Source organism: Westerdykella ornata (assembly GCF_010094085.1).
Source record: "Westerdykella ornata strain CBS 379.55 unplaced genomic scaffold EI97scaffold_1, whole genome shotgun sequence".
Lineage (NCBI taxonomy): Eukaryota > Fungi > Ascomycota > Dothideomycetes > Pleosporales > Sporormiaceae > Westerdykella > Westerdykella ornata.
This window is the reverse complement of record NW_022986851.1, coordinates 2367-26338: the sequence shown is the minus strand read 5'-3', so window position 1 is coordinate 26338 and position 23972 is coordinate 2367. Positions and strand designations below refer to the sequence as shown.

General features: G+C 54.8%; 9 protein-coding genes across 9 annotated transcripts; 5 read left to right on the top strand and 4 right to left on the bottom strand.

Annotated features, from left to right (window-relative positions):
• The first annotated feature begins 20 nt into the window (after window positions 1-20).
• EI97DRAFT_236 (AIP3-domain-containing protein) lies at window positions 21-3153 on the top strand. The gene has a single exon (XM_033793999.1). The coding sequence runs from the start codon at window positions 102-104 to the stop codon at window positions 3006-3008; it is 2907 nt and encodes a 968-aa protein (XP_033658100.1). The 5' UTR covers window positions 21-101; the 3' UTR covers window positions 3009-3153.
• An 815-nt stretch (window positions 3154-3968) lies between these two features.
• On the bottom strand, window positions 3969-5717 carry EI97DRAFT_428650 (WD-repeat protein-like protein pop3). Its single transcript, XM_033797255.1, has 4 exons — window positions 5464-5717; window positions 5392-5413; window positions 4847-5342; window positions 3969-4784 (listed from the first exon to the last, which is right to left on the bottom strand). Exons 1-4 carry the CDS (start codon window positions 5483-5485, stop codon window positions 4344-4346), a joined length of 981 nt encoding a protein of 326 aa, XP_033658099.1. The 5' UTR covers window positions 5486-5717; the 3' UTR covers window positions 3969-4343.
• A 161-nt stretch (window positions 5718-5878) lies between these two features.
• EI97DRAFT_428649 (protein phosphatase 2C) lies at window positions 5879-8335 on the bottom strand. The gene is made up of 7 exons (XM_033797254.1): window positions 8083-8335; window positions 7629-7941; window positions 7495-7568; window positions 7362-7446; window positions 7109-7315; window positions 6795-7055; window positions 5879-6726 (listed from the first exon to the last, which is right to left on the bottom strand). Exons 1-7 carry the CDS (start codon window positions 8116-8118, stop codon window positions 6344-6346), a joined length of 1359 nt encoding a protein of 452 aa, XP_033658098.1. The 5' UTR covers window positions 8119-8335; the 3' UTR covers window positions 5879-6343.
• A 1121-nt stretch (window positions 8336-9456) lies between these two features.
• On the top strand, window positions 9457-11647 carry EI97DRAFT_367145 (acyl-CoA oxidase; the record flags this gene model as incomplete). Its single annotated transcript, XM_033795070.1, has 4 exons — window positions 9457-9819; window positions 9868-10760; window positions 10816-10903; window positions 10958-11647. 4 exons carry the CDS (start codon window positions 9457-9459, stop codon window positions 11645-11647), a joined length of 2034 nt encoding a protein of 677 aa, XP_033658097.1.
• A 565-nt stretch (window positions 11648-12212) lies between these two features.
• Window positions 12213-13934, top strand: EI97DRAFT_408577 (uncharacterized protein). Its single transcript, XM_033796645.1, has 5 exons — window positions 12213-12368; window positions 12423-12456; window positions 12509-12597; window positions 12651-13391; window positions 13453-13934. Exons 1-5 carry the CDS (start codon window positions 12279-12281, stop codon window positions 13600-13602), a joined length of 1104 nt encoding a protein of 367 aa, XP_033658096.1. The 5' UTR covers window positions 12213-12278; the 3' UTR covers window positions 13603-13934.
• Window positions 13838-14545, bottom strand: EI97DRAFT_351916 (DnaJ-domain-containing protein; the record flags this gene model as incomplete). The annotated part of the gene is made up of 1 exon (XM_033794858.1): window positions 13838-14545. A coding segment is annotated over one exon (708 nt), but the record flags the coding sequence as incomplete, so codon positions are not given.
• A 370-nt stretch (window positions 14546-14915) lies between these two features.
• Window positions 14916-16961, top strand: EI97DRAFT_428646 (methionine aminopeptidase 2-like protein). Its single transcript, XM_033797253.1, has 5 exons — window positions 14916-15112; window positions 15190-16187; window positions 16252-16413; window positions 16470-16556; window positions 16616-16961. Exons 1-5 carry the CDS (start codon window positions 15073-15075, stop codon window positions 16670-16672), a joined length of 1344 nt encoding a protein of 447 aa, XP_033658094.1. The 5' UTR covers window positions 14916-15072; the 3' UTR covers window positions 16673-16961.
• On the bottom strand, window positions 16931-19266 carry EI97DRAFT_428644 (uncharacterized protein). Its single transcript, XM_033797252.1, has 2 exons — window positions 18740-19266; window positions 16931-18683 (listed from the first exon to the last, which is right to left on the bottom strand). Exons 1-2 carry the CDS (start codon window positions 19086-19088, stop codon window positions 16978-16980), a joined length of 2055 nt encoding a protein of 684 aa, XP_033658093.1. The 5' UTR covers window positions 19089-19266; the 3' UTR covers window positions 16931-16977.
• A 2513-nt stretch (window positions 19267-21779) lies between these two features.
• Window positions 21780-23276, top strand: EI97DRAFT_446795 (PLP-dependent transferase; the record flags this gene model as incomplete). Its single annotated transcript, XM_033800058.1, has 3 exons — window positions 21780-22087; window positions 22158-22783; window positions 22837-23276. The coding sequence occupies 3 exons, from the start codon at window positions 21780-21782 to the stop codon at window positions 23274-23276; spliced, it is 1374 nt and encodes a 457-aa protein (XP_033658092.1).
• Window positions 23277-23972: the final 696 nt, after the last annotated feature.

The following is a 23972-nucleotide window of genomic DNA, read 5'->3' as shown; positions in this document are numbered from 1 at the left end:
GCATGCAGAATGTGAGTAGAGGCTACCCGTCGTATATGTCCTCTCGTTTCTATTCCGTTCGCCCCTGCACCCTCCTTCGCATCCGCTGATGCACACGGCCAATGCAGCCACAGCAGCAGCTCTCCCAGATAGAGAAGAGCGTCACACACCTGCTCGTCGCTACTAAGCAGCTCCTTGAGACGCTCACTCTCTGGTCGCGTGGCACCGCCACTGAAAGCGAAGTCTCCGATGTCTACGTCCGACTGGGCTACGAGTTCAACATTGCTTCCCGCGCGTTCAACGCCATAGGAGTTGACACCGCCGATCTTGGAAATGTTCCCGAATTGCTTCGAGGGATTCTGGAGGAGACTCTTAGTCAAGAAGCCTCGCAGGCCAGTCTCGATAACTTCCTTCCACGGATTCGCGACATCATCATCAACCTACTCCAAGGGCTGAAGAAGAAGCAACAGCGGCTACGGCAGCGAACGGGACGCGATGCTGCTGTGAACGGAAGCAGTCCAAGGCAGGGCAGTGTGGATAACACAGGTGACACCGCGGAACCACCACGAGCAGCAAGTACACGATTGCCCCCACGTCAGGACGGTCAAGATCTTGTCAATGACGGTCCTGGCCTTCCGCCGCGCTCCTCTTCTGTACCTGGGAGGGCATCACCCAGCAAGTACGACGCGCTTCCCTCCAATCCCAGGGCCAATCGCTCCACTACAGCCAGCCAGCTCTCCAGCGACTCGTCTCTCTCAAGCACTACCATGCAGCATATGCCCGTCATCGCTCCCTACCCAGCCGATGATGCCATGCCCAAGTCGCCGGCACCCCACCAACAACCCAACTATGCCGTTGACTTTCCTCCACCCCCGCCGCCTCCCAAGCAGCAAGACGCACTAGCAGCATTGCAACGTGGTGGTGAACTCGAGAGGAGGGCTTCTCGACGATTCTCGGCCTACCAAATACAGAAACATCTCGGAACCAATGGTATACCGCTACCACCTGTGCAAAACTCACCTATACCGAATCGCGGACGGGACGTTCGTGAATCCATGAATGCCGTGCGTACTAGGGGTCCGTTTGTGCATGGGCGGCAACGTTCAACCCAGCGGCTGGCAGCCGAACCAGCCCTGGACAAGGCGAATGATATCTCCAGGCGCATCTCTGAGGAGACCACTACTGAACCAGCACCTGAGTCATTACCCGAGGAAAGTGTCGCACGCAAGACACCTGATGACGGTGTAAGGTTATTGGAGTCAGCCGAAGAGAAGCCTGCGTTGAGGGCTACTTTGAGCGGCCCTGTGAGTGACCCAGCCGACAATGCATTAGAGTCGCCGATGAAGGAGCGGAAGATGCCTGCAAGCATACCCGCCAGACATGGTTCACGAAGGATGAAAACCCCCTCACCGCAGCCAGAGCAATTTGTACCCGAACAGTCGCCACAGGCGGGTAAAGAACTCACCCTCTTCCTTCAATACAAGAGCAAGATCAAAAAGTATGTATTTGCGGACGGATCCGATCTTTCGGCTGCACGCCTTCAGTTAGCATTCATCGAAAAGTTTGCATGGGATACGCATCGTAACGGAGAGCTTCCGGACATTCACATTCAAGATCCTGTGTCTGGCGTCCGTTACGAGCTGGAAGACTTGAACGACATCAAGGACCGGTCTGTCCTCGTACTCAACGTTGAGCAGCTTGAAGAGGTTAAACACCACATCGATGACAGATTCAGTGGACTAAGCCGCTTGGTCGAGAGCATCAAGATCATCGTGGATGAGCAGCAATCCGCCATTCAACGAGTAGCAGAACGACAACAGCAAGCAGCCAAGGAGTTTGCCGGCTTCGCTGCTGCCCCTCCGATCGCTTCTGCGCGTGTGTCTACGATCCTGGCGCGATCCCCGCAGCCCGCTGCCGGAACCTCGTCAGATTCTCTACCTTTGGCCGCTCAATTGAGCGAAGTACAATCGCTCCGTCGAGATCTCGCCGTAGTACGCCAGACGTATACATCGTTTGTTTCGGACATGGAGGCAAACATGTCTGCTATCCGCACCAAGGCTGCTGCAGTCAAGTCAACTGCCGCGAAAGCTTCCTTGCCCGCCCTTACCGGCGACAGTGGCCGTGCATACATCAATGCAGGCAAGAAAACGCTTCAGGACGATTCAGAGAAGATAGTCACGCGCGTGGATGATCTCCAGGATTTAGTTGAAGACTTACGCAAAGATGTTGTGTCTAGAGGCGTGCGTCCTCTGCCACGTCAACTCGAAAGCACGGCCAAGGATCTCGCTTCTGCCACTGCTGAGCTCAAGAGACTGCAGGACTTTTTGGCAAAGGAGAAACCTCTGTGGACCAAGATCTGGGAGCAAGAACTGCAGACTGTGTGTGAGGAGCGAGATTTGTTGACGATGCAAGAGGAGCTTGCAGCAGACTTGCAAGATGATTTGGAAAAAGCGGCTCAGACTCTGGAGCTGGTCGAGCAGGCGACCAAACAACAGAATCTGCAGAACGATCACACCCAAGGGAAGGGCGTGCGCTCCGCCAGTGGTCGGATGAACGCGGCGGCCTACGACAAGGCAGTTGATCCTCGTATGGCACGGGACGGCGTCCTGGGTGAGGTCAAAGCGTTACAGCCGAATCATGAGGGGAGATTGGAGGCGATAGAGCGCGCCGAGAAGGCACGACAGAAAGAGCTTGAGAGCAGACGAGATGGGGAGTTCAAACGGGAACTTGGCGCATTTGTTGAGGAAGGTCGACTAAAAAAGAGTGGCGGGATTGAAGAGGCCGAGCGTTTGCGGAAGGTGAAAGACGAAAGAGCCCGCAAAGAGAACTATGAGAGAGCGGCCGCCAGGGAGAGAGCTCGAGCAGAAAAGGTTGCCGCTACTGCATCGGCTGTGGCTACGGAGAATGCAAACGACGACAAGGAGGATGGTGAAGCGCCTGGTCAGGTAGAGCAGGCGTCTACCCAGGGTCCACCAGAGGATGGGCAGGATGATGCACCTGAAGGTGGTGCAGACCCTGCAAATCCCTAGGCCATTTTAGCTTCACCGAGCTTTGGCTGATATCCTTTCAGATGTGCTACTGCGGAGAACCTATACTGCAGTTACCAGAGTCGAAGTGGGCCTGTCGCCAACAACCGTCCCTCCATCACGCAATGTCGCGAGCCGACTGGAAAGGCAGTCGTCACCAAGCCACATTCATGAGGGAAGATCTATCGTTGAGACGATGGTTCCGAGCATCCCTCCACCAGCCTTTCTCACGCGAGCGTTCAATCTGACATCGTCGCCCCAGAAGTGGCCTTCCGTGAGCAACGCTTTCGGCAAATGTACGCCGACATCCCTCTTCACCACCGCGGAGAGCGCGCAAAGTGTGACTGGCCCGAACGCTCCACGGCTCGGAATTGCGTCAATGTCGAGTGTTTATGGGCGCGCAGAGTCGGTTACGGGCGATGCGGACAGCGTAATCAGCGTGACACCCAGCACGAGCAGCAGGCGGTTTGCCAATGTGCTATCTGGGCTCTTCGGTCGTTAAGCGAACCCTACCTGAAGAAAGCAAAGAAGTGTCCGACAGTATTCAGCATCAAGGACGTCAACGACCTTCACTTTTTCCTTTCATCCTCTAATATTCTAATCCGCTGTGTGTACTATGCTGTGTCAACTCAAGTGAGCATAGGGGGTTGCTTTTCCTTGCATGTCTTATTCTGCAGCGTTCGTGCGTGGAGTTTGGCGTTTGGCATTATTGTTATAGTTTGCCATGGCAACAAGTATGCGTGGGCATCCTATGAGGATTCTTGGGGTTAGGGGTGTGCCGGAGGAAGCAAGCTTCCTACAAGCGCCGCTTCGCTTTATATCGGCTTTTATATTTTCAAATTTCCCTTCATTACCCCGTCCCAACCTAACCTCGTGGCTGCGGACAGCGATGTGCTGGGGCGTAGCTGAGTGTATCAAGGGATCAGAATCGACACAGGGTATTTGGCCCATGTTGAAGATCGATTTCTGTTCTAGCTTTGACCGCATTGGCACGAAGTCTCACGGTGATGTCATTCCACTGATATATACATGGTCATGTGGGTCTTGAGTGTCATAAATGACTGTCTCCATATCGAAGGAGATGATTGCTATTCCAGACCCCAAAGCGCCTAGTCTAGACGGAAGTCTACTGCATCAGAGACAAAACTTGGGAGCCTCCAGGTGTACGTGGATATTTTCGCATCCAGCTCAAAAGCATCCACGCCCAGAAGACCGGCCCAGGGCCGCCATGCGCCCTGAAGTCTCCATGACATCAGACCCAAGAACACGGCTATCATGCATATCCGAACACGAGATCTTCCGAGCAAAACAGAGAGTGGGGCCCATGCAAAGGCGCCATCATCCGCCGACAGCGGTGTCGTTCAAAGCCACACACACTGCACCGCGATGATGACCGCTATACTGACGGATGATCTCTTGGCTGCTCAGCTCCCACAACCTCGCAAAGTGGTCGGAGCAGGCAGTTACCAGGTAGGCGGAATCGGCGCTGAAGGCGCAGTCCCATACCCAACGTTGGTGACCGTGCAGCGTGGTCTCCAGGGGAAATGCATTGGGATCGCGCTCTGCCGGGAGGTTGTCCTGCGGACCGGCGTTGTGCGGTTGCGAAGTGTCGACGGACCAGATGCGGGCTGTGTGGTCCGCTGAACAGGTTGCTAGATGACGCACATCAGGCGAGAGCAGGACGCGGGTGATGTAAGTCTGGTGGGCAACAAATTTGCAGACCGGGACGAGGGAGGTGATGTCCTGGCGCTGTATCATGCGCCAGACGTAGACGTTGCCCTGTTCTGCATCAGCACGGTTGGTCGATGCGAGAGACCAAGATGTCCCTCAGGATACCATACCGCATTATTGCCCGCGCATAGCAATGTCCCATCACTCGCGACTGTCACACTCGCAACGCTCACACCTTCTTCAGGAACAAGCTGATGCGAGCACTTGTTCTCGCCCAAATCCCAGATGCGCACATTGCCGCCTCGATCGCAGCTAATCAGTTCTCCTTGGTTTGGGTGGATGACGACATCGTTGACTGGAACCCCATGTACGTAGTTGCGCTGCACTGTTCCCTGCCGTGTGTCCCAGATCTTGACGGTGCCGTCCTCGGAACTGGTTACCATCCATTTCCCCTCGCAATGGAAGGCCACGCCCGTGATATTGTTGGTGTGTCCCTCAAAGGTCAGGACGGCATTGGGGTTGTTGGACTTGATGTCGTAGAGCTTGACCGTGTGGTGCCCGGCAGCGGCGAGGTAGCGCTTGTCAGGGGCGATGCAGAGGCGGTTCACCTGGGAGTCCGGGTGTGGGATGGTGCGAGAGCAGATGCCGGAGAGGGCTTCCCAGAATCTGGTTGCTTTAGTGAATACGCACGCTGTGGATCTGATGCGTTGCCTACCGTATGGTATGATCGTACCCAGCTACAACAGTCAGCATTGCTTGGATGCAGGAGATTATGGCCAGGACCTACCGGTACAGAGTATAACGGACATGGTGGAGTGGAAGCAGGTGTTGGGTGCACGAGATGGATGGCAGGTTGGAGAGCTGTCCCCCTCCCCCTCAAACCATGCCTCACCTACTTGCGCAGTAGGATAGCCAGTTCAAAACCGCTAGAGCAAGCAGTTTCCTCCCGCCTGGAATGATGATGTTGCAACAAGCTCTCTGTCAAGCCCGCCCATGACGGTGAGAGGTTGCGGCATCTATTTCTTGGCAGCGCAAAAGATGATGGAAGGAGAGCTCCAAGGCCGGGGCGGGGGATCCAGGGCGGTGACCGAAATAGGCAAGGCGAGTTTTTGGCTTGTCCAGGGTTCCAGGTTCCAAGGATGGATGCTGAAGTGGAGTCGGACATGTCAACTGGGAGCACATTTGCGCATACACTTTATTATCTCCGTACAATGAATTTGGCTCATTTGGCTCATTTTGCAAAAGCGCGGCAGCCAGTGCATGCGTGTCTTGTCTGACGGTACTAGTAGACTACTAACAAACAACCCTCAACATTTGCGTCCATCGTAAACATAAATGTCGAGGTTCGACCATGGCAGTGGTGCTGTTAAGGCAACGTCTTGAGAAGGCAACCTAACAAGGGATATACTAAGGAAGAGCATACGACGACGACGACGGGGCGACGTCAGGTATCATTTCGTGATGTGCCCTATCAACCGCGGGAGAGGTTCGCCTTCATGACCATGACGCGTGATTGATTCGTGACACATGTCCCACGCGCTGTGCAGCTCCCAACACGACCCGGACCTAGAGGGAGCATCATCCTGCTAAAAGCACAAGCACCAGATATCCAGCCACAGGTGAAGGGGCAGCAAAAAACCAACCAGACCCCAAAACCATCACTCTTCTTAGCTTTCGCCCGCGCGGCTCTGCGCTGGCGGAGAGTTGTCTTTACCAGGGTTCTGAGTTTGCGCATCAGACTGTTCGGTGGCGACGGAGGAAGGCGATTCCGTAGTTTGGGATGCTTCTACGGGTGTAGTGTTCGCGCCGTTGGACGATGCCTGGTTATGATACTTGTCCACCTGCGATTCCAGGTCCTTGTCCTCATCATCCTGATCGAACATTTCAGTATCATGACCGTCACCCGAAATATCGGATCCGTCTCCGAGAAGGATGATTCGGCTACCCATTCCATTTCCATTTCCGGGCCTGAAACGATGGTCGAATTCCATGTCGAGGTCGTCCGCGCTGTCGTCAGTTCTGTGATGGACTCCTGGCCCGCGGAATTCGGCTACAGAATGCATTAGATCCCGGGTTACTTGCCCTCCACAGCGGGGGCGAGCGGAGAATTAGACTTGCCATACTCTGGCGGAGCGCATGGACCCTCCCCATTCGCGACTCTCTTAGCGATGTCCTCGTACCACTGCTCCTTTGTTCGCCCTTGAAGGAGGCCAACGACTATCATGGTCATGTTGTCGCAACCAACACCGCCCGTGTCGCTGTTCGAAGCCAAGCAGTTATCCATCATGTTTTCACAGATGGCGGACAGCTCTTGCTTCGCTACAATACCCCGTCGTACAAACTCCACGACGGCTTGCGAGGATTGGCAATCCCAGATCCCTTGATGCGGGTTAGCCGCTGGCTGAAGACTCAGCGGGTGCGCATTGACTAACCATCACATGCAATGACCAAAAACTCATCATCTTCGCTGATATCGTGTATCTCAACGTCAGGAAAGGCGGTGACAATCTGGTTCTCCGGGGGCAGCTCGGCACTCTTCTTGAACTCGAAATCGCCGATGGCCCGTGACAGGGCGAGATTGCCATTGACCCGACCAAAATCAACGAAGCCACCGGCGGCCTGGATACGGGCTTTCTCGCCTACGACTAATAAGCATCTTGTGATATAGGACAGCGTCAAACGTACCCTCGTTCTGAGGTTTGTGGTCAAAAGAGAGCGGCTTTGCACGGCCCTTTATTCCCAAAACACTGCGAGAATCGCCTGAATTCGCCTAAGAGATTTAGCGCGAACGGGGCGAAGGATGCAGATGGCAACATACCACCCAGATCTTATCCTTGGAAATGATGCCAACGGATGCAGTGCATCCCGATACTTCTTCGTCGTACTTGGGATCTGGGATAGCCTGAGTCAGCCGTGCGCGTCAGCAGCAGCGGGAACATGGCTGCAGCCTACCGCTCAGTATCGCTCGGTCTGTTGCAAGAAAGCCGTCCTGGAGGGCCTTTTTGATGTTTCCTTCCCTGAAAGCATCCTGCTTGGCGACAATCTCGTGGAGATGCTCGCCAGTGTAGATGGCCACCTTGTCACCCCCATGCCCATCGTATACGCCAAAGAAACTCAACCTGTTTTCCGGCGATGCAGGCTTTCCGTCGCTGCCAGGGGGTTGAAGGTCGAGGACGGCGGCGTGGGCGTCCTCCATGCTGATTCGCCATCCTTGCATAGAGGAGAGGCCATAGATGATGGTGTCGCTCTCGCCGTTTTCCGATTTCTACCGCAGCCGCAAGGTCAGCATCGAAGGAGCAGTGAGGATTCCAAAGAGCCCCGAGGTAGCGAAACACGGCCCGGGAGAGGGAGACGGAAGCGGACGACGACGACAGCGGGGGGCGGGGAGAAGCAAGAAACGACGAACCTTATCGACGACGGGTTCAGAGAGCGTCTGACCCATGATGGGCGCTTTGCTGTCTATAAGGAGCGGGCTGGGGTAAGAGTGAAGAGGAGGAGGAGCACTTGTGGCTTCGCGGGCATAGATTTGGGGAACGGCGTCACTGGTTGAATTGACGGGCTCGCAGCAGGTGGGGTCCGTGGCAGGGTGCCCAGCGAAACGGGCGAGGGAGAGCGAAGGTGGGAGTTAGAAAGAGAGGCGGTGGAGACGGTGACGGGGTGTTGGAGTTGTGGCCGTTGAAAGGGGGGAGGGGGGTGGGGTTTGCTTGTGGGAAGCAAGTTGAGCAGTTGTCTGTCGTGTGTGTGTGCGTGGGGGGGGGGAAGTTTGGGGGGGAAAAGAGAAGGATGTGTGCTGGGCAGGGCTTGCTGGGCTTTGCTGGGCACCTGCCCTCTCCGGGGGCTGAGAAACGGCGTCATTGGCGCTAGTGGGAGAAAGGGACTGGCTGTGGCGGTGCATGAAAAATGGCCCAGCCACAGCTCGGTAGGCTACACGGGACACACACGGGACACGCTTTGGAGTCGAGTACATAGACTCCAGCTACGCCATACCTAGGTAGTCTACCTACTCCAGACCCGCATGTCCAGCTACCTAGGTACGACGGTCAGGAAGCACGTGCAACGTCCTACTACCTTGTTCGCCCCGAAAATGGGATTCCTGTCGAAACTTTTCACCAACAACCGCCTCGGAGCTCGGAGGAATGCACCCTCCCGTCCTACTCCTTTATGGTTACGTAAGCAGCCTCCGTAGCCTTGATGGCCTCCATAGTTCGTGGGGATGATGGAAAGACTTCTCTCCTGTGAATACAGAGCGGCTTCAGCGGCCATCACATGCCCGCATCCACTCTCTGCAACTATGTGTGGACTCACTGCTCCGTACTGTCGCGACCATCTTCCGACTCCTGTACCAGTGAAAGGTTTGCCGCTGTTGATGGAAGTATAGGACAGCCATTCGTTCCGTTACTCACCTCAAACCGTTGTGCGGACAGTCCAAGACTGTGTTGATATAGTCGCAGCCATCTTCTCTGCCGCATTTTGGATGATGGACACCTCTCTGGGCAAAGCGACAGGAGACTATTAACAGATACCCCGCCCCTGAATATTGTTCGCACCCTGTTCGAGTGTAGAGTGTGGACAGTGGGCCGGAGCATGATCACACCAACAAGCAACCTCGGAAGTACCTAGGTACGATGGAGCTTGGATACCCAACCCTAACCCTGTCATATCACGAGCCGAGGCTCGGGCAAAAAAGTATAGCATATAGGTCTGCGATGCGTTTCCCCAAAATATGCTCAAACAAGAACTTTTCGCCTTCATCCCTTCTCCTCTCCCTCTCCACACGACCATGTCGTCAACGCCAGGTTGGGTTAAACAACTGAAGCCCTCAGGCCCCCAGGGCTCCGAACTTCTTGCTGCAGAGCGCGCAAGCTCAAATCTCCCGGTGGAGCAGCTCTCCGAGTTGTTGTTCACCAAGGAGGGTCTGGCTAGGAAGAACAAGGTCCTCAGTGTGCTGAAGTCGGAGAAGCTTTTCGACAAGACCCCAAACTACTATCTGGGACGGACTGAACACTTCCAGAGTGCCGTTAGACGCGCAAAGGCCCTCAGGAACCTAAGAGTGAAGAATAACTGGACTTTGGAAGAGTACCGGTTGGCGAATGAGCTCATCAGCGAGCCTCTTCCCTATAGTCTGCACGATGGCATGTTCGTGGTAAGTACTTGCCCTATCACGTATCTGGACTTACCTAACCTCCGGCAGGTGACGCTCAGTGAGCAAGGCACGCCCGAGCAACAAAAGCTCTTCACGAAGCCGGCAGAGGACTACAAGATTATAGGATGCTACGCGCAGACGGAGCTGGGCCACGGTTCCAACGTCCGTGGCCTCGAGACGACAGCGACTTGGAACCCCCAGGATAAGACCTTCATCATCCACTCGCCCCATCTTACTGCCAGCAAATGGTGGATTGGTAGTCTCGGCAAGATGGCAACCCACGCCTGCGTCATGGCCCAGCTCATCATCAACGGAAAGTCGTATGGACCTCACCCTTTCATCGTGCAGATCCGCGACATGAAGACCCACGAGCCTTTGGAGAATATCCACGTCGGTGACGTTGGCCCCAAGTTTGGCTACAACACCATGGATAACGGGTTTCTTCTCTTCAACCATGTCAAGGTCCCTCACGTCAACATGCTTGCGCGCTTCTCCCGTGTTGATCCCGAGACCAACACGTACGTCCCGAATCCTGTCCCCACCTTGGTGTACGGCACCATGACCTGGGTCCGGTCGACCATTGTGATGCAGGCCGGCAGTGCTCTTGCCCGTGGTGTCACCATCGCCACTCGTTACTGCGCCGTTCGGCGCCAGTTCCAGGACCGGGACGCACCCGCCTCGGCAAAGGAGACAGCCGTCCTGAACTACAAGATGGTGCAGGCCAGGCTTTTTCCCCTCCTGGCGGCTACTTACGCCCTCCACTTCACTGGCAAGGCCATGATGGACATGTATTCCGAGAACCAGAAGCAAGGCGGCACTGGCATTTTGGCCGATCTCCATGCCTCGTCTTGCGCTCTCAAGGCTCTTTCAAGTACAATCGCAGTCGACGGCCTTGAAGCTTGCCGAAGGGCATGCGGTGGGCATGGTTTCTCCTCGTTCAGGTAAGGCCGCATGGTCCCTCCTCCTGTGTAAGGAATCCGCCTAACCGGAATGCAGTGGTATCGGCCAATACTATGGCAACTATCTCCCGACTGTCACATTCGAGGGTGACAACTACATGCTGACCCAGCAGGTGGCGAACTATGTAAGCCGTTAGTTCAGTGTCTGTGGCAACTCTCCTTGTGCTGACGAAGACTAGCTGCTCAAGTCTGCTCGTGACGTTCTGGCGGGCAAGCCTGCTAAGAATGAGACGACTCGAATCCTCTCCGAGTTCCGCTCGCGTGCCGAGACCGGCTGCGCTTTCGATGTCATTGGCTCGGACGCAGACATTGTCGCTGCTTATGCCTGGCGCGCGTCGTCGCTGGCGTTTGATGCTCAACACAAGCGCGAGACCCTCAAGACTCCCTGGAACGACCTCTTGGTCGACTTCTACCGCCTCAACAAATCCTTTGCGCAGTACATGGTCGTCAAGAACTTCTACGAGACGGTCCAGGCAGAGGCCAAGCGTGGCCAGGTCTCCCGAGATGCAGTGGCCATCCTCCGCGCCCTCTTCCGCCTGTACGCCCTCTGGACCCTTGACCAGGAGGCGTCCGAGTTCACGGGCACAGGCGCATGCAGCGAGCGACAGGTTGCGCTTATCCGCGTAACGGTAGAACAGAAGCTGCTGGCGGAGATCAGGCCGCATGCCGTCCGACTGGTGGATGCTTGGGCCTTTGACGACTGGGTCCTCGACAGCAGTCTCGGCCGGTACGATGGCAAGGTGTACGAGGATATGTTCTGTCGCGCAAGCGAGCTGAACCCTCTAAACCGCATCGTCGTGGACCCAAATCCCAATTCCGACGTCATCTTCAGGAAAATTGAAGGGCAGGATCCGCGCAGCAAGCTGTAGAGGGCGACAAGAAATCTCTACGGTTTTGCAACGGTGGTGATGTGGGGAAGTTTCACTTCAGCTGGCCTCGTTTCGGGGGGGGGGGGGGGGGGGGGGGGGGGGGGTTCGAGGACGGGTTTTCTGCTTCCGTTTCGTTCCATATTGGCGGAGTTTTGAGCGCGCTGAGAATATACCATAGTAGACTCTTCTTGGGCTAGACAAGAGCGGTTGCATAGATTCAAGAGCAAAAAGAGAGAGTATGCCTCACATCATACCTGGCTTGGTCGCAGAGTTGAGAGAGGGGTTTTCCAGGGTGCTCGATGTGTGCAGTGCGAGGTGGATGACGTTCAAAGGGGTCTTTCTGCTGGGGGCTGTTGGGATTTGGCGGGGGTTAGGGCCAAGATCCAACACGTGCCCTGACGGACCGCTGGCTCGTCTCTGGTTGGCGGAGAGGAAAAGCTCTCTCGGCCAAGGCCAAGCAAGCAACAAGCCTCATTTAGTTGCACCCTACCTCCCTTCACCCTGCGTTGTTTTTCTCTCTCTTCAACACCCTCCTCCACCCCCCAAAAGGTTTCCATCTATTTAACCCATTCATCCCCCACTTTCCTCTGAAATTCACCCGTCTGCCCTTTCGTGCAACCTCGGTACCACCATGGCCACCATCCCCGTTGATCCGCTCGAGAAGGTCGTCGTGAAGCTGCCCCCTCCGGCCTTTTCCGACATTGCAAAGGCCTCCAACGACGTGAGTCCGACAGCATGTGCGCGCGCTGCCAATTGACTGACTCTTGCTGGCCAGCTCATCAACAAGGACTTCTACCACGCTGCCGCAGGTTCGGCGCAATGTTTCCCGTACCCGCGCGTAGATGAGCTCACAGGATACAGCCGCGCTCGAGGTCAAGCTCAAGGCACCCAACGGCGTCAGCTTCACCGCCAAGGGAACGTCGGCGCATGAGGGACCCGTCTCCTCCTCGGTAGGTGGACCGTCGTCTTGGTGGCGGAAACACATGACTGACACATTCTGCAGCTCGAGGGCAAGAAGGCGCTCGCCAACGGTACACACTCCCTTCCTTTTCCTTCAAGTCTTGTCCATTGTCTATCGCTTCCAATACGATTATTCGAGTCTGATTACTTCCAATCCTTCCCTCACTTTCGATGCTTGAGATCCGGTCTGCAAGTACACTATCGGTCATCAACATTCTCACCCTCAGATTTCCAACCTAAGCGAGTAATCATCTTTCTGACGTACAGACGGCCAGGCATCAGCATCACGCAGTCGTGGAACACGGCCAACCTGCTCTCCACCAAGGTGGAGCTCGACAACACCTTCGCCAGCGGCCTGAAGACGGAGGTGCTCTCCAACTTCAACCCCGCCAAGGGCAACCAGGGCCAGAAGCTCAACTTCCACTTCAAGCAGGCCAACTTCCACGGCCGCGTCTTCGCGGACCTGAACCCCAGCGGCGCCGTCAGCACTACCGCCGACGCTGTCCTCAGCCACGAGGGCTTCCTGGTTGGAGGTGAGGTCGGCTATGATGTGCAGAAGGCTGCCATCACCAAGTACTCGGCCGCCGTCGGCTATACCACTGCCACGTACAACGCCGCCATCACTGCCACCAACTCCCTGAACGTGTTTGCCGCCTCGTACTACCAGAAGGTGAACGCCGCCGTCGAGGCTGGCGCTAAGGCCACCTGGGACGCCAAGCAGGGCTCCGCTGTTGGCCTCGAGCTCGCGGCCAAGTATAAGATTGACCCGGCCTCCTTTGCAAAGGTGAGCCCTCACGTCACTCTGCCCTTGTGGAGGGAGTGGAACCGGCTAACTGTTGGAATAGGCCAAGATCAACAACCTCGGCATCGCGTCGCTTGCGTACAACACCAAGGTCAACAGAGGTCTTACCTTTGGCATTGGCGGCTCGTTCGATACGCAGAAGCTCAACGAGGCTGGCCACAAGCTCGGAACCAGCTTTACCTTCGAGGGTTAAATGGGTACGATGGGATGTGGCTGGAGGTGTAGAACGGTTGGATGGAGCATGTGCGTGGGCTAGGATTTCAGCGACGCAGCGAGTCGACATGTTTTGCTAGTCATGCCATGAGCATTCAGTTTGCATTGCACGTTGACATGTACAACAGTTCACTCAATGCCGCATTTAATACCCACTTTTGTACATGGGACTCTCCGCTCGCCAACCATGGTCATTACCTGCGTTCAGACCTGGGACCTTCGGTCCTATCCTTTATTAACTTGGCACCCAATCCTATACAAACGAGGGTACCGGAGATCATCAGGAACCTTGCAAGGGTCCCGTGGACTTCGACGTTTCCAAAATCGGCGGGTCTTGTTCTGCGTCGCCTGGCTTGGATATGCTCGTGAATATTGTGATGCGTCTGTCTATGCCGCCGGTCATCGAAATGAGGAACCCGATTTCCATGGCCCATCTGTCCTGGGCCCATGCCGCCCCCAAAGTCGCCATAGCTCTCGGGCCCTGCATCTTGCTCGTGCGAAGTGGCGCCTGCACGGGGGTTGTAGTGAGCATATTCTGCCCGCTTCGCACCCTGCCGACCATAACCGCCTGCGTTGTAGAAAGACGGGGGTGGGCCTCGGAAAGTGCCTCTCTTCTTGTTCAGCCCGGTCGCAGGTCGGGAGCCAGCAAAGGTTTGATGGGAGCTGTAGCTCCCCTGTGCAGGCGCATGTCCGCGACCGCCCCGTGAGGAAGCCGATGCGGCGTAGAGCTGCTGGTCGTAGGTGGCCCGCTTTCCAGGCGAGCTAAGCACATTGTATGCTTCGCTCAGTTGTACAAAGCGCGTACTTGCGGTAGGATCGTCTGGGTTGCGGTCGGGATGGTGCTTCTTGGACAAGCTGAAATACTGGCGCTTGATCTCGGCCGCGGTGGCCGTCTGGGAGATGCCGAGCGTCTCGTAATGCGACTTCTCAGGCTGCTGACTCTCGCTGAGCGACGCTGTTGTGTGCAACGGGCGAGCAGGCGTGGGACCTAGCAATCGTGTTGACCTCAGACAGCAGCGCGCGCTGGCGAAGACGGGACCGGGGCGGCGGTGCATGCGAAGGGAGGGAAGCTGAGGCGGCGACAAGGAGGCTGTCGTCGACGTTGAAGCGGCAATAATAGGTGGTGGGATTGGTGTGAAGGGTTTTCACATATCAAAAACCAAAGATAAATTCAGGTATATACCAGTACTGTGAAGATGGAGACGTCATTCATCCATCCCTGTTTGCCCGCGTGTATCTATTGCACATGTGCAGGCGCGCGACTCGAACAACGGCACGGACCCACCTGGGCAACCAGCCGCCAGAGGCGGAAGGCGGGGCGGGGCGGGCGGAATCCGCCACACCAGAAAACTATACAGAGTACTCCGTACACAGCAGATCTCCATACAGAACCCGTCTTGCTCTCTCGCCGTGAGCCTCTGAAAGCGCTGGGTATTCATTACTCGCAAAGATGGCTGCAAAAGCAGAAGAGGGCATCGCCAACTTGACGTGTAGGCAAACTCCCCATCCCCCCCAAAAACTATTCCCCCCATCCCATCTCTTCCCCTACATGCTGACCGATGGCCAGTGGTAGAAGACGGGAAACCGCAGCTGGCCAACGGTGCGGGCGCCGGTACCAAGGCGGAAAATGACGATTCCGACGAAGACGAGGGTGACGACAATGAGGGGGCGCCCGAGGCAGGAGCCGACGGCGCTGCGAAGAAGAAGAAGAAAAGAAAGCCTAGGAAGAAAAAGAAGGCCGGCGCCAGCTCAGGCCTCAAAGTGCAGACATCGCCTCCACGCGTGCCTGTCCATGAGCTTTTTCCCAACCACACCTACCCCGAAGGCGAGATTTGCGAGTACCGCGATGAGAACGCTTATCGTACCACAAGCGAGGAGAAGCGTTACCTGGACCGCATGAACAATGACTTCTTGACCGACTACCGCCGCGCGGCAGAGGTACACCGCCAAGTACGCCAGTGGGCGCGGAACTGGATCAAGCCAGGCATGACCCTCACCGAGATTGCCGAGGGCATCGAGGACTCAGTACGTGCCCTGACAGGACATCAAGGGCTGGAGGAAGGTGATGCTCTCAAGGCCGGTATGGGCTTTCCCACGGGTCTGAGTATCAATCACTGCGCGGCCCACTACACGCCCAATGCAGGCAACAAGATGGTCTTGCATGCCGAGGATGTCATGAAAGTCGACTTTGGCGTGCACGTCAACGGCCGCATCGTGGATAGTGCCTTCACCCTGCACTTCGATCCCGTCTATGACAATCTCATCAATGCCTGCAAGGATGCCACCAATGCTGGAATACGGGAGGCTGGAATTGATGTCCGCATGTCTGATATTGGCGCCGCCATCCAGGAGGTCATGGAGAGCTATGAGTGCGAGATCAAGGGCACGACGTACCCTGTGAAGTGCATCCGCAATCTGAACGGACACAGCATCGGTCACTACACCATTCATGGCGGAAAGACGGTGCCCATTGTCAAAGGTGGCGACCAGACCAAGATGGAGGAGGGTGAAACCTTTGCCATCGAGACCTTTGGAAGCACTGGCAAAGGTTATGTCAGGGATGATGTATGTCTTACCTTAGAATTCATGTTTTCTTGCCCACCCAAACTTCTAACCTTGACCATTGCAGATGGAAACATCTCATTATGCGAAGCGCGAAGACGCTCCCAAGGTGGCCTTGCGCGTCTCGTCAGCCAAGACCCTTTTGAACTCCATCACGAAGAATTTCGGCACTCTGCCCTTCTGCAGACGCTATCTCGACCGCCTTGGCCATGACAAGTATCTGCTAGGTGTACGTCCTCTGACCTTTCCACTTGGGCCAAGAAGTAGATGCTGACCAGCGGACAGTTGAATAGCCTCGTTTCTGCCGGCATCGTAGAAGCATACCCCCCACTCTGTGACGTGAAGGGAAGCTATACCGCGCAATCCGAGCATGTAAGTCGTAGGCGCTTTCGTTATCAGACATGAGAAGTGCTGACCAAGCATCCTTGTAGACCTTTATCCTCCGTCCTACCGTCAAGGAGGTCATCAGCCGAGGTGATGACTATTAGAGTCGCAATGTCGGTCTAACTCCTGATAGGGAGGAAGACGCCGTCGTTGGTTTGTTCCGTCTGGTGCATTTGGTGTGTTTGGTGTGTTGCATATGTAGTTTATCCATGGCGACAGACAGTCGCGTTTGCAAGGTGGCGTGGGCGACTATGAATGTAACTGAATGAGGTTATGTTGTCTAGTCATACGATACATATCAGGAGACTATTCTAGCAATAACGTGCATATTGTCTATGCAGCTGCACGGGCTTGTACCCATGTCAGTAGAGAGCATTATTACACAGTTGGAACAGTTCATTTGTCGTTATCATTTCGTCGTCGTTGTCGTCGCCACCGCGGCCGCCGCCGCCATCATCTTCTTCCTCTGCTTCTCCGCCCACTCTCGACTGGCGATACGCCCGCGTTCTGCAGCCTCGGCTCGTGCCTTTTTCGCTGCCTCTTCCTTTACCCGCCTCTCTCTCTCACGCTGCTCCTTCTCAACCTTATCCCGGTTGAAGATTTCGCGACCCTTTTGTCGCAGAGCTGCGCCGTCTACTGGTGCAATGGGTGTCTGGCGCGCAGCAACGACGCTACTTCGCTTCATAACTTGTTGTTGGACCGAACTCGTTTGTTCCACCAAGTTTTCGGTGGAAGGGGCTTCTCCTTTTCCGGCATCACCTTTTCCGGCATCTCTTTTTCCGACTTCGTTCAGCACAGACTCGCGTGCTTTGCTGGCTGCGGTCCGTCGCACAACAACCGGTCCGTTCCTCTGAGTTGGTTCGCCTCGGGCCTTCAAGGCTGGCCTTTTAGCGGCTTCCTCTTCCTCGCGCTTCCGACGCTCCTCCCTCTGTGCCTTTAACTTGGCAGCTACGGCATCACCAGGTAGTTGGAAGTTGGGCACTGTCGGTGGCTTCGAAGATTTAGCCAACGAGGGTGGCTGGAGAGTCGCGTTGCTTGGTCGTGCCGTGAGACCCTGGGCTTCCCGCTTAAGACGCTCTTCTTTCAGTGCCTTTAGTTTCGCGGCCACCGCCTCGCCCGGCAGCTGAAAGTTGGGTTTGGTAGGTGGCTTCGATGACTTGACAAATGGGCGTGTCAAGGTCTCGCGAGGTTGCCGCTGGTGATCATTTTTTTGCTCCCTTTTCAATCGCTCCTCTTTCTGTGCCTTGAGCTTCGCCGCTACGGCTTCACCTGGTAGCTGGAAGGTGGGCACAGTGGGTGGCTTTGTGGCCTTGGGTGGCGGGCGAGGGGCCGGGAAGTTGATGCTGATGGGTTGTCGCCTGCTGGCAAGGTAATCCACCACTTCTGCGGACCCCTTTCTCTCTTTCGCAGATGCAGTGCGCACACTGGACGAACGTGTCATTGAGGGCCTGGCAGCTCTCGTCACCACTGAGGCACGTGGGGGAACCTTCTTGGTATTGTTATGCTGGGACCTTTGGACCTTGCTTGGTCGTGGTTTCCGCGGGGATTGCTCGTCGACAGAAGGGTTGAACTCTGGGACAACTTTCTCCAGTGCTTCTTGCAATGCATCGATTGCCTCAATGGATTCTTCCAGAGGCAATGGTGACTTTGCCGGCGATCTGGAGGGGCTTCTGCTCAGAGTGCGGCTAACAGGCAATGTGTCTCCTCGTGGAGCCCCTGACTGGGCGTCATGGAGCTTGCAGTCGAGCTTGCCATGGGCATCAGAGGCCTTCAGTAGAGCAGGGGATTCGTCCCCGATCTCTTCTTCGGCACGTGGTGACGGTTGCTGTTCAGAAGCAGCAACTTCCTGAGCACTAGGTACAGCGGCTGGCAGTCGGATATTCGAGTTGGGACCCTGGTGTCCCGCCGTGGTGCCTTCCGTGTGGTCCTCAAGCTTGAAGCCAGAGGGTTTCGAGTTGTCTACATTTTCGGTGAAGACGCGTTCAGCTAGGGTAGGTCCGCTCTGCGACGGGGGAATGGCTTCGTCTTGTGCCGCCAGTTGGCGGCGTGTCCTGCGTACGGCGCGTGATGAGGGGCTAGCGGGCATGCGATCGGCGAGCGGACTTTGCGTTGTCCCTATTGACAAGATCAGCTTTGGGCGCCGCGGTGATGCATCTTGGGGTGAGGCGAACCGTTCGCGGGCGACGCCGCCAAATCGTCAACAGCCGCGTCGGAGGCCGGGCTTCCAGCTGCTTGACGCTCGTCTCCAAGCACAAGTTGAACTTCATCCACATTGTATCTCTCTCTAGTCTTCGGCTTCTTCGGTTTCGTGACCTTCGTTGACGTGGCCTTGGGCTTGTTAGGCGCCATGGCTTTGGGGTCGAGGTCGTCTGGTTCGATGGGCTCGCGGATAGGGTTTATGGAGACGTTTCCCAGAGGAACGCGTCTGTTGGGATCGCTAGTATGCGCGTCTGGTGCGTGGGGTGATGTTGATATATCTTGCGCTGCTTCAGCACGTCGTGCAGCTCGTGTGAGGCGCATTGTCGCAACGGTGACGAAAAGGCGGACGGGTTATGGTAATGCGCGGTAAGGGGGCGACAGTGGAAGCGTAGCGGCCACCGACATGAAGCGAGGGGCAGCGGAGTGCGTCAACAGGTGCGCTTGAGCGTTGTGCGACGGAACGTGTCGTGGGAACCGTGTTGTTTTTGTTTTTGTTGGGGCCAAGTCTCTGCTCTCCCTAGCAACGGCTGCGCAGTCACGTGAACTCCCACTTCCCCACAACTAACACCCAGTCTAATAACAAGTAATAACCTTTGTGAATGCTTTCCATCTTGTCAGACGTGTTGTTAGGCTACCTGGAACCTTGGAACCTGGAGAGGGCAGAGGCCACGTGATGCCGCCGCAATACATTGAGCTGGAGGGTCTAGGTCCCTCGGGTGAATGTCAGGTACAACAGCCAGGTACTCTCAGTAGTACTCCGTGCCTACATCCCGATAGCTGTACTACTGCAGTAAACAGCAGGTAGTCTACGGCCGGATTGCGCCAAGCCTGCGCCACCAAAAACTCACCACTACTAACTACAAGTATTAACGTGAGCGGCAAGCGAGTCGGTCAGGTAAACGAGTCGTTCACCCTGCCAAGATCACACCTCTTTCAATCACCTATCTCAATATCTCAATAATCTGATCTTGAATCGCTCCCTCATGAGGATAGGATTATCCTTGCTATCCAAGCGATGAAATCCGACATGTCATTAAGCCAGCGACGCACTGCTGCTCTCTATGATATTCCTCAAAGCACGCTTAGTGACCGACGTGCCAGAACAGCTACCCAACACAATACCCATCCCAACTCTTCAAAGCTCACTAAGCACGAGGAGGAGACAATAGTCCAACATATACGGAAGCTTGATACACGAGGATCTGTTCCTATACTTGGTGATATACATGATATGGCTGATCAACTGCTGGCTGCATATGATGGTAGGAAGGTTGGAGAAAAATGGGCTAGGAACCTTGTCTACCAGAAGCCTGAGATTAAATCTCAGATAACCAGACTTCACGATCACCAAAGAGTTAAATGTAGCGATCCTGCGATTATTGGTCCCCTGGTTTGACCTTGTATATAATACCAAAGCCAAGTACGGTATCCTGGATGAAGACACCTACAACTTTGATGAGACTAGCTTCCAGATGGATGTTGGAGGGACAGTAAAAGTAGTAACAGCATCTGAGAGGTGACTGAAACCACTGCAGGTGCAGCCTGGTGATCGCGAGTGGATAATATTGATCACTGCTATCAATGCCAAGGGCTGGCCACTTCCACCCTCCCTGATCTTCAAGGCAAAGCACCACGACCAGGCCTGGTACCACAACCCTAAGAGCTGGAGGATAGGTATTAGTGACAATGGCTAGACAATAAATGAGCTTGGGTTAGCCTGGTTGCACTACTTTATCGAGCATACTAAGGCTCGGATAGTTGGTAGTCACCGGCTGCTGATTCTTGATGGCCATGAGAGCTACAAGTCGCTTGCCTTCCAGGAACTGTATAAGGAGAACAAGATTATCACTCTCTGTATGCCTCAACATACCTCCCATATCCTACAGCCGCTCGATGTAGGGTGTTTTGCTCCCCTAAAGCAGGCATACAAGAAGGAAATCAATGTCTTGGCAAACTGCTACATCAATCATATCGATAAGAAAGCCTTCCTAACTACCTTTTCTAATGTTTTTGATAAGGCTTTTTCAAAGGAAAACATTATATCAAGCTTTAGAGCAACTGGTTTAGTTCCATACATTCCAGAGGTAGTGCTATCAAAGCTTGAAGCAAAGCCTCGTATCCCATCGCCAGCTCTACCAGGCTCCATCTGGCAACCTAAAACACCAAGCAATGCAGTTGAGATAGATGCTCAATCAACATTTATCTTTAGCTGGATTCGAAGGCACCGGAGCTCTTCGCCAGCATCGATTATTGAGATGGTGATGTAGTTTAAAAAAGGGGCAGAATTGATGGCACATTCATAGGCGTTGATGGCCGCCAGGATCACTAAACTTGAGCAGGCCTGCCAGGCAGCTTCTGAATGTAAAAAGTGTAAGAAAAAGTGGATTCAAAGGGGAGGGACCCTATCGCAGGCAGAAGCAGAGGTGATAGTAGCTCAGAGGAATGCTGAGGCTCAGCTTGAGGCAGAGAGGCGTGAGAAGAGAGGGCAAGTGGGTGCTAGTGTAGGGGTCATTCGACGCTGCAAGAAGTGTGGTGAGCCAGGGCACAACAAGTGGACATGCAAGAAAGATGCAGTAGAGGTAGAGGATTAATTTAAGCTATAGTGCACTGCAATAGCTTGTTGTGGTGTTGAGATATTCACGTACGGAGGTGGAGGGCTGCATTTAGTGACCGACTCGCTTACCTGACCGACTCGCTTGCCGCTCACGTTAACAAATTGTCAAAAAACCCCTTCGAGGAGGGCCACATCCCTTTCTTTTTGCGCTTCTTCTATCTATTTCGACAACCCACTCACTCAGCAGAACGGTCCTTGTGCGGCGGCCTCTCCTTCTAACTCAGTCTATCCCATTTTCCCTCTTTTTTTTCATGCGCCCGCGTCCTGTTCGCTTTGCGCTGCCCACACTACAACTACAGTTACGAATCCTGCCGCCGGCCGTGAATTACCGCCTCCGCCCCGCCTACCCCTCCACCCTCCCTCCAACCACTCCCATCGCCGCGCCTTTCGTCACTCTTATGTCCTCGCGCCCCTCAGCCCGCCTCGATCTGTTCTCCCGCCATCTGGCGCCCAACAAGCCCTTCCTCGAGCTCAATACCCCCTTCTCCACCGAACGCGCCGCCCACCTCGAGGACCCTCAGGGCAACATCATCCGAACGAAACCGGCCCAACAGCCAGCAATTGAGCAGGAGCAGGAACAAAAAGCGGCCCAGGTGCAGCCCGAAGAGCCCGCCACCATGTCCAGCCAACCTTCGCACCCCGCCCTGATGATTCCGGGCCCAATTGAGTTTGACGATGCCGTCCTGCAGTCCATGAGCCATTTCAGGTATGTGCGGGAACCGTCTCAAAGTAACGCAATCCTGTCGGTGCCCTGCTAACTTCCTCCCCCTCGCCAGCGAGTCGCACGTCGGCCAGCCCTTTGTCAACATCTTTGGCGAGGTCCTCACCGGCCTGCGCAAGCTCTTCCAGACCACCGATCCCGCCTCGCAACCCTTCGTCGTCTCCGGCTCTGGTACCCTTGGCTGGGACCAGGTGGCCGCAAACCTGTGCGAGCCCGGTGACGAAGCCCTCGTCCTGCACACGGGCTACTTTGCCGACTCCTTCGCCGACTGCCTAGAGACGTATGGCGTCAAGGTCACACAGCTGAAGGCCCCCATTGGCGATCGCCCGCAGCTCGATGAGGTCGAGAAGGCCTTGAAGGAGAAGAAATACAAGATCATTACCGTCACCCATGTCGACACCTCCACCGGCGTCCTCAGCGAGGTCCGGGCTCTGTCCGAGCTTGTGCATCGCGTCAGTCCCGAAACCCTGGTGGTCGTCGATGGCGTGTGCAGTGTAGGCTGCGAGGAGATTCGCTTCGATGACTGGAAGCTCGACGTTGTGTTGACTGCTTCTCAAAAGGCCATTGGGTGTCCTGCCGGTCTCTCCATCATCATGGTCTCTGGGCGCGCCATGGAGGTATTCAAGGCCCGCAAGACGAGGCCTACTTCGTATTTTGGCTCCTGGAAGAATTGGCTACCGAGTAAGCGTCCCGCTCTACATGCACTCCAATGCACGTATTGATATCATTTCCAGTCATGCAAAACTACGAGGCCAAGAAACCTTCTTATTTTGCGACGCCATCTCCGCAGCTCGTGCGTGCGTTGCACACCTCCCTTACTCAAATTCTCTCTCGGCCTTTGGAGCAGCGTTTTGCGGAACATAAAGCTGCATCCCAGCGCGTAAAGAAGGCTATTTCCGACTTTGGGCTCAAGCAACTTGCATCCAAGCCAGAGAACCAGGCCAACGGCATGACGGCCATTTATCTGCCTGAGGGCATCTCACCACCAGACGTTCTACCATCCTTGCTGAAGAAAGGTGTCGTGTTTGCCGGAGGTTTGCATAGAGATATTGCGAGCAAGTACGTGAGGTTTGGACACATGGGCGTCAGCGTCACGGATCCGAATCGCACAGATATCGACAAGGCCATAGAAGCTCTGAAGGAGAGCCTGGTTGAGGTGGGATATAGCGCTTAGATTCATCGTTTTGTGAGCAACATAGAATATAGTACATACCCCATGTCTTTACATAGAGATAGGTCTGCATTTGCCATATACTTATAGAGAGTCGGTGACCTGCTTTTTTGGCTCGATGAGGCGTATTCAGGTTGCCGTTTCTCTTCCCGAGGGTCGAAAACTCAAACAATACTTCATTCAATATCAAATGACTAATGAGCAGCATAGTACCTTTGTTGTAAGAAAGGTTTTTTTTTTTTTTTGTATCAATATGTGTATTGAGTCTAAGACTATAACACTGCTATCCTAAATACAAGAGCGGATGCTATATATGTAATAGGTTATAGCACGTAATAATACCTAGGTATTATTACTACAGGAGATAACAGATAACTAAGTACAGGCCCTAATTTTTCCACTATTCCCTATTGATCCAAGTTTTTTTTCAATTTTAAAGGTTTGCTCTTTTCTTCAGCTGTAGTTGTTTGTCCCTAGGTTGAAGATAGCTCTTTGTCAGCGGCTAGAATAGCCAAGATTGGTGTTGGTAGCTAGGGAGGCTAGCTATTGTCAGGTGTTGTTAGCTAGGGAGGCTAGCTGTTGTCAGATGTTGTTTAGCTAGGGAGGCTAGCTATTGTCAGGTGTTTTGCAGGTTGGTATTGTTGTCATCTGACACCAAGATGCCAGGCTGCTGCTCGGCAAGCCGAGGCCATTTTTGGT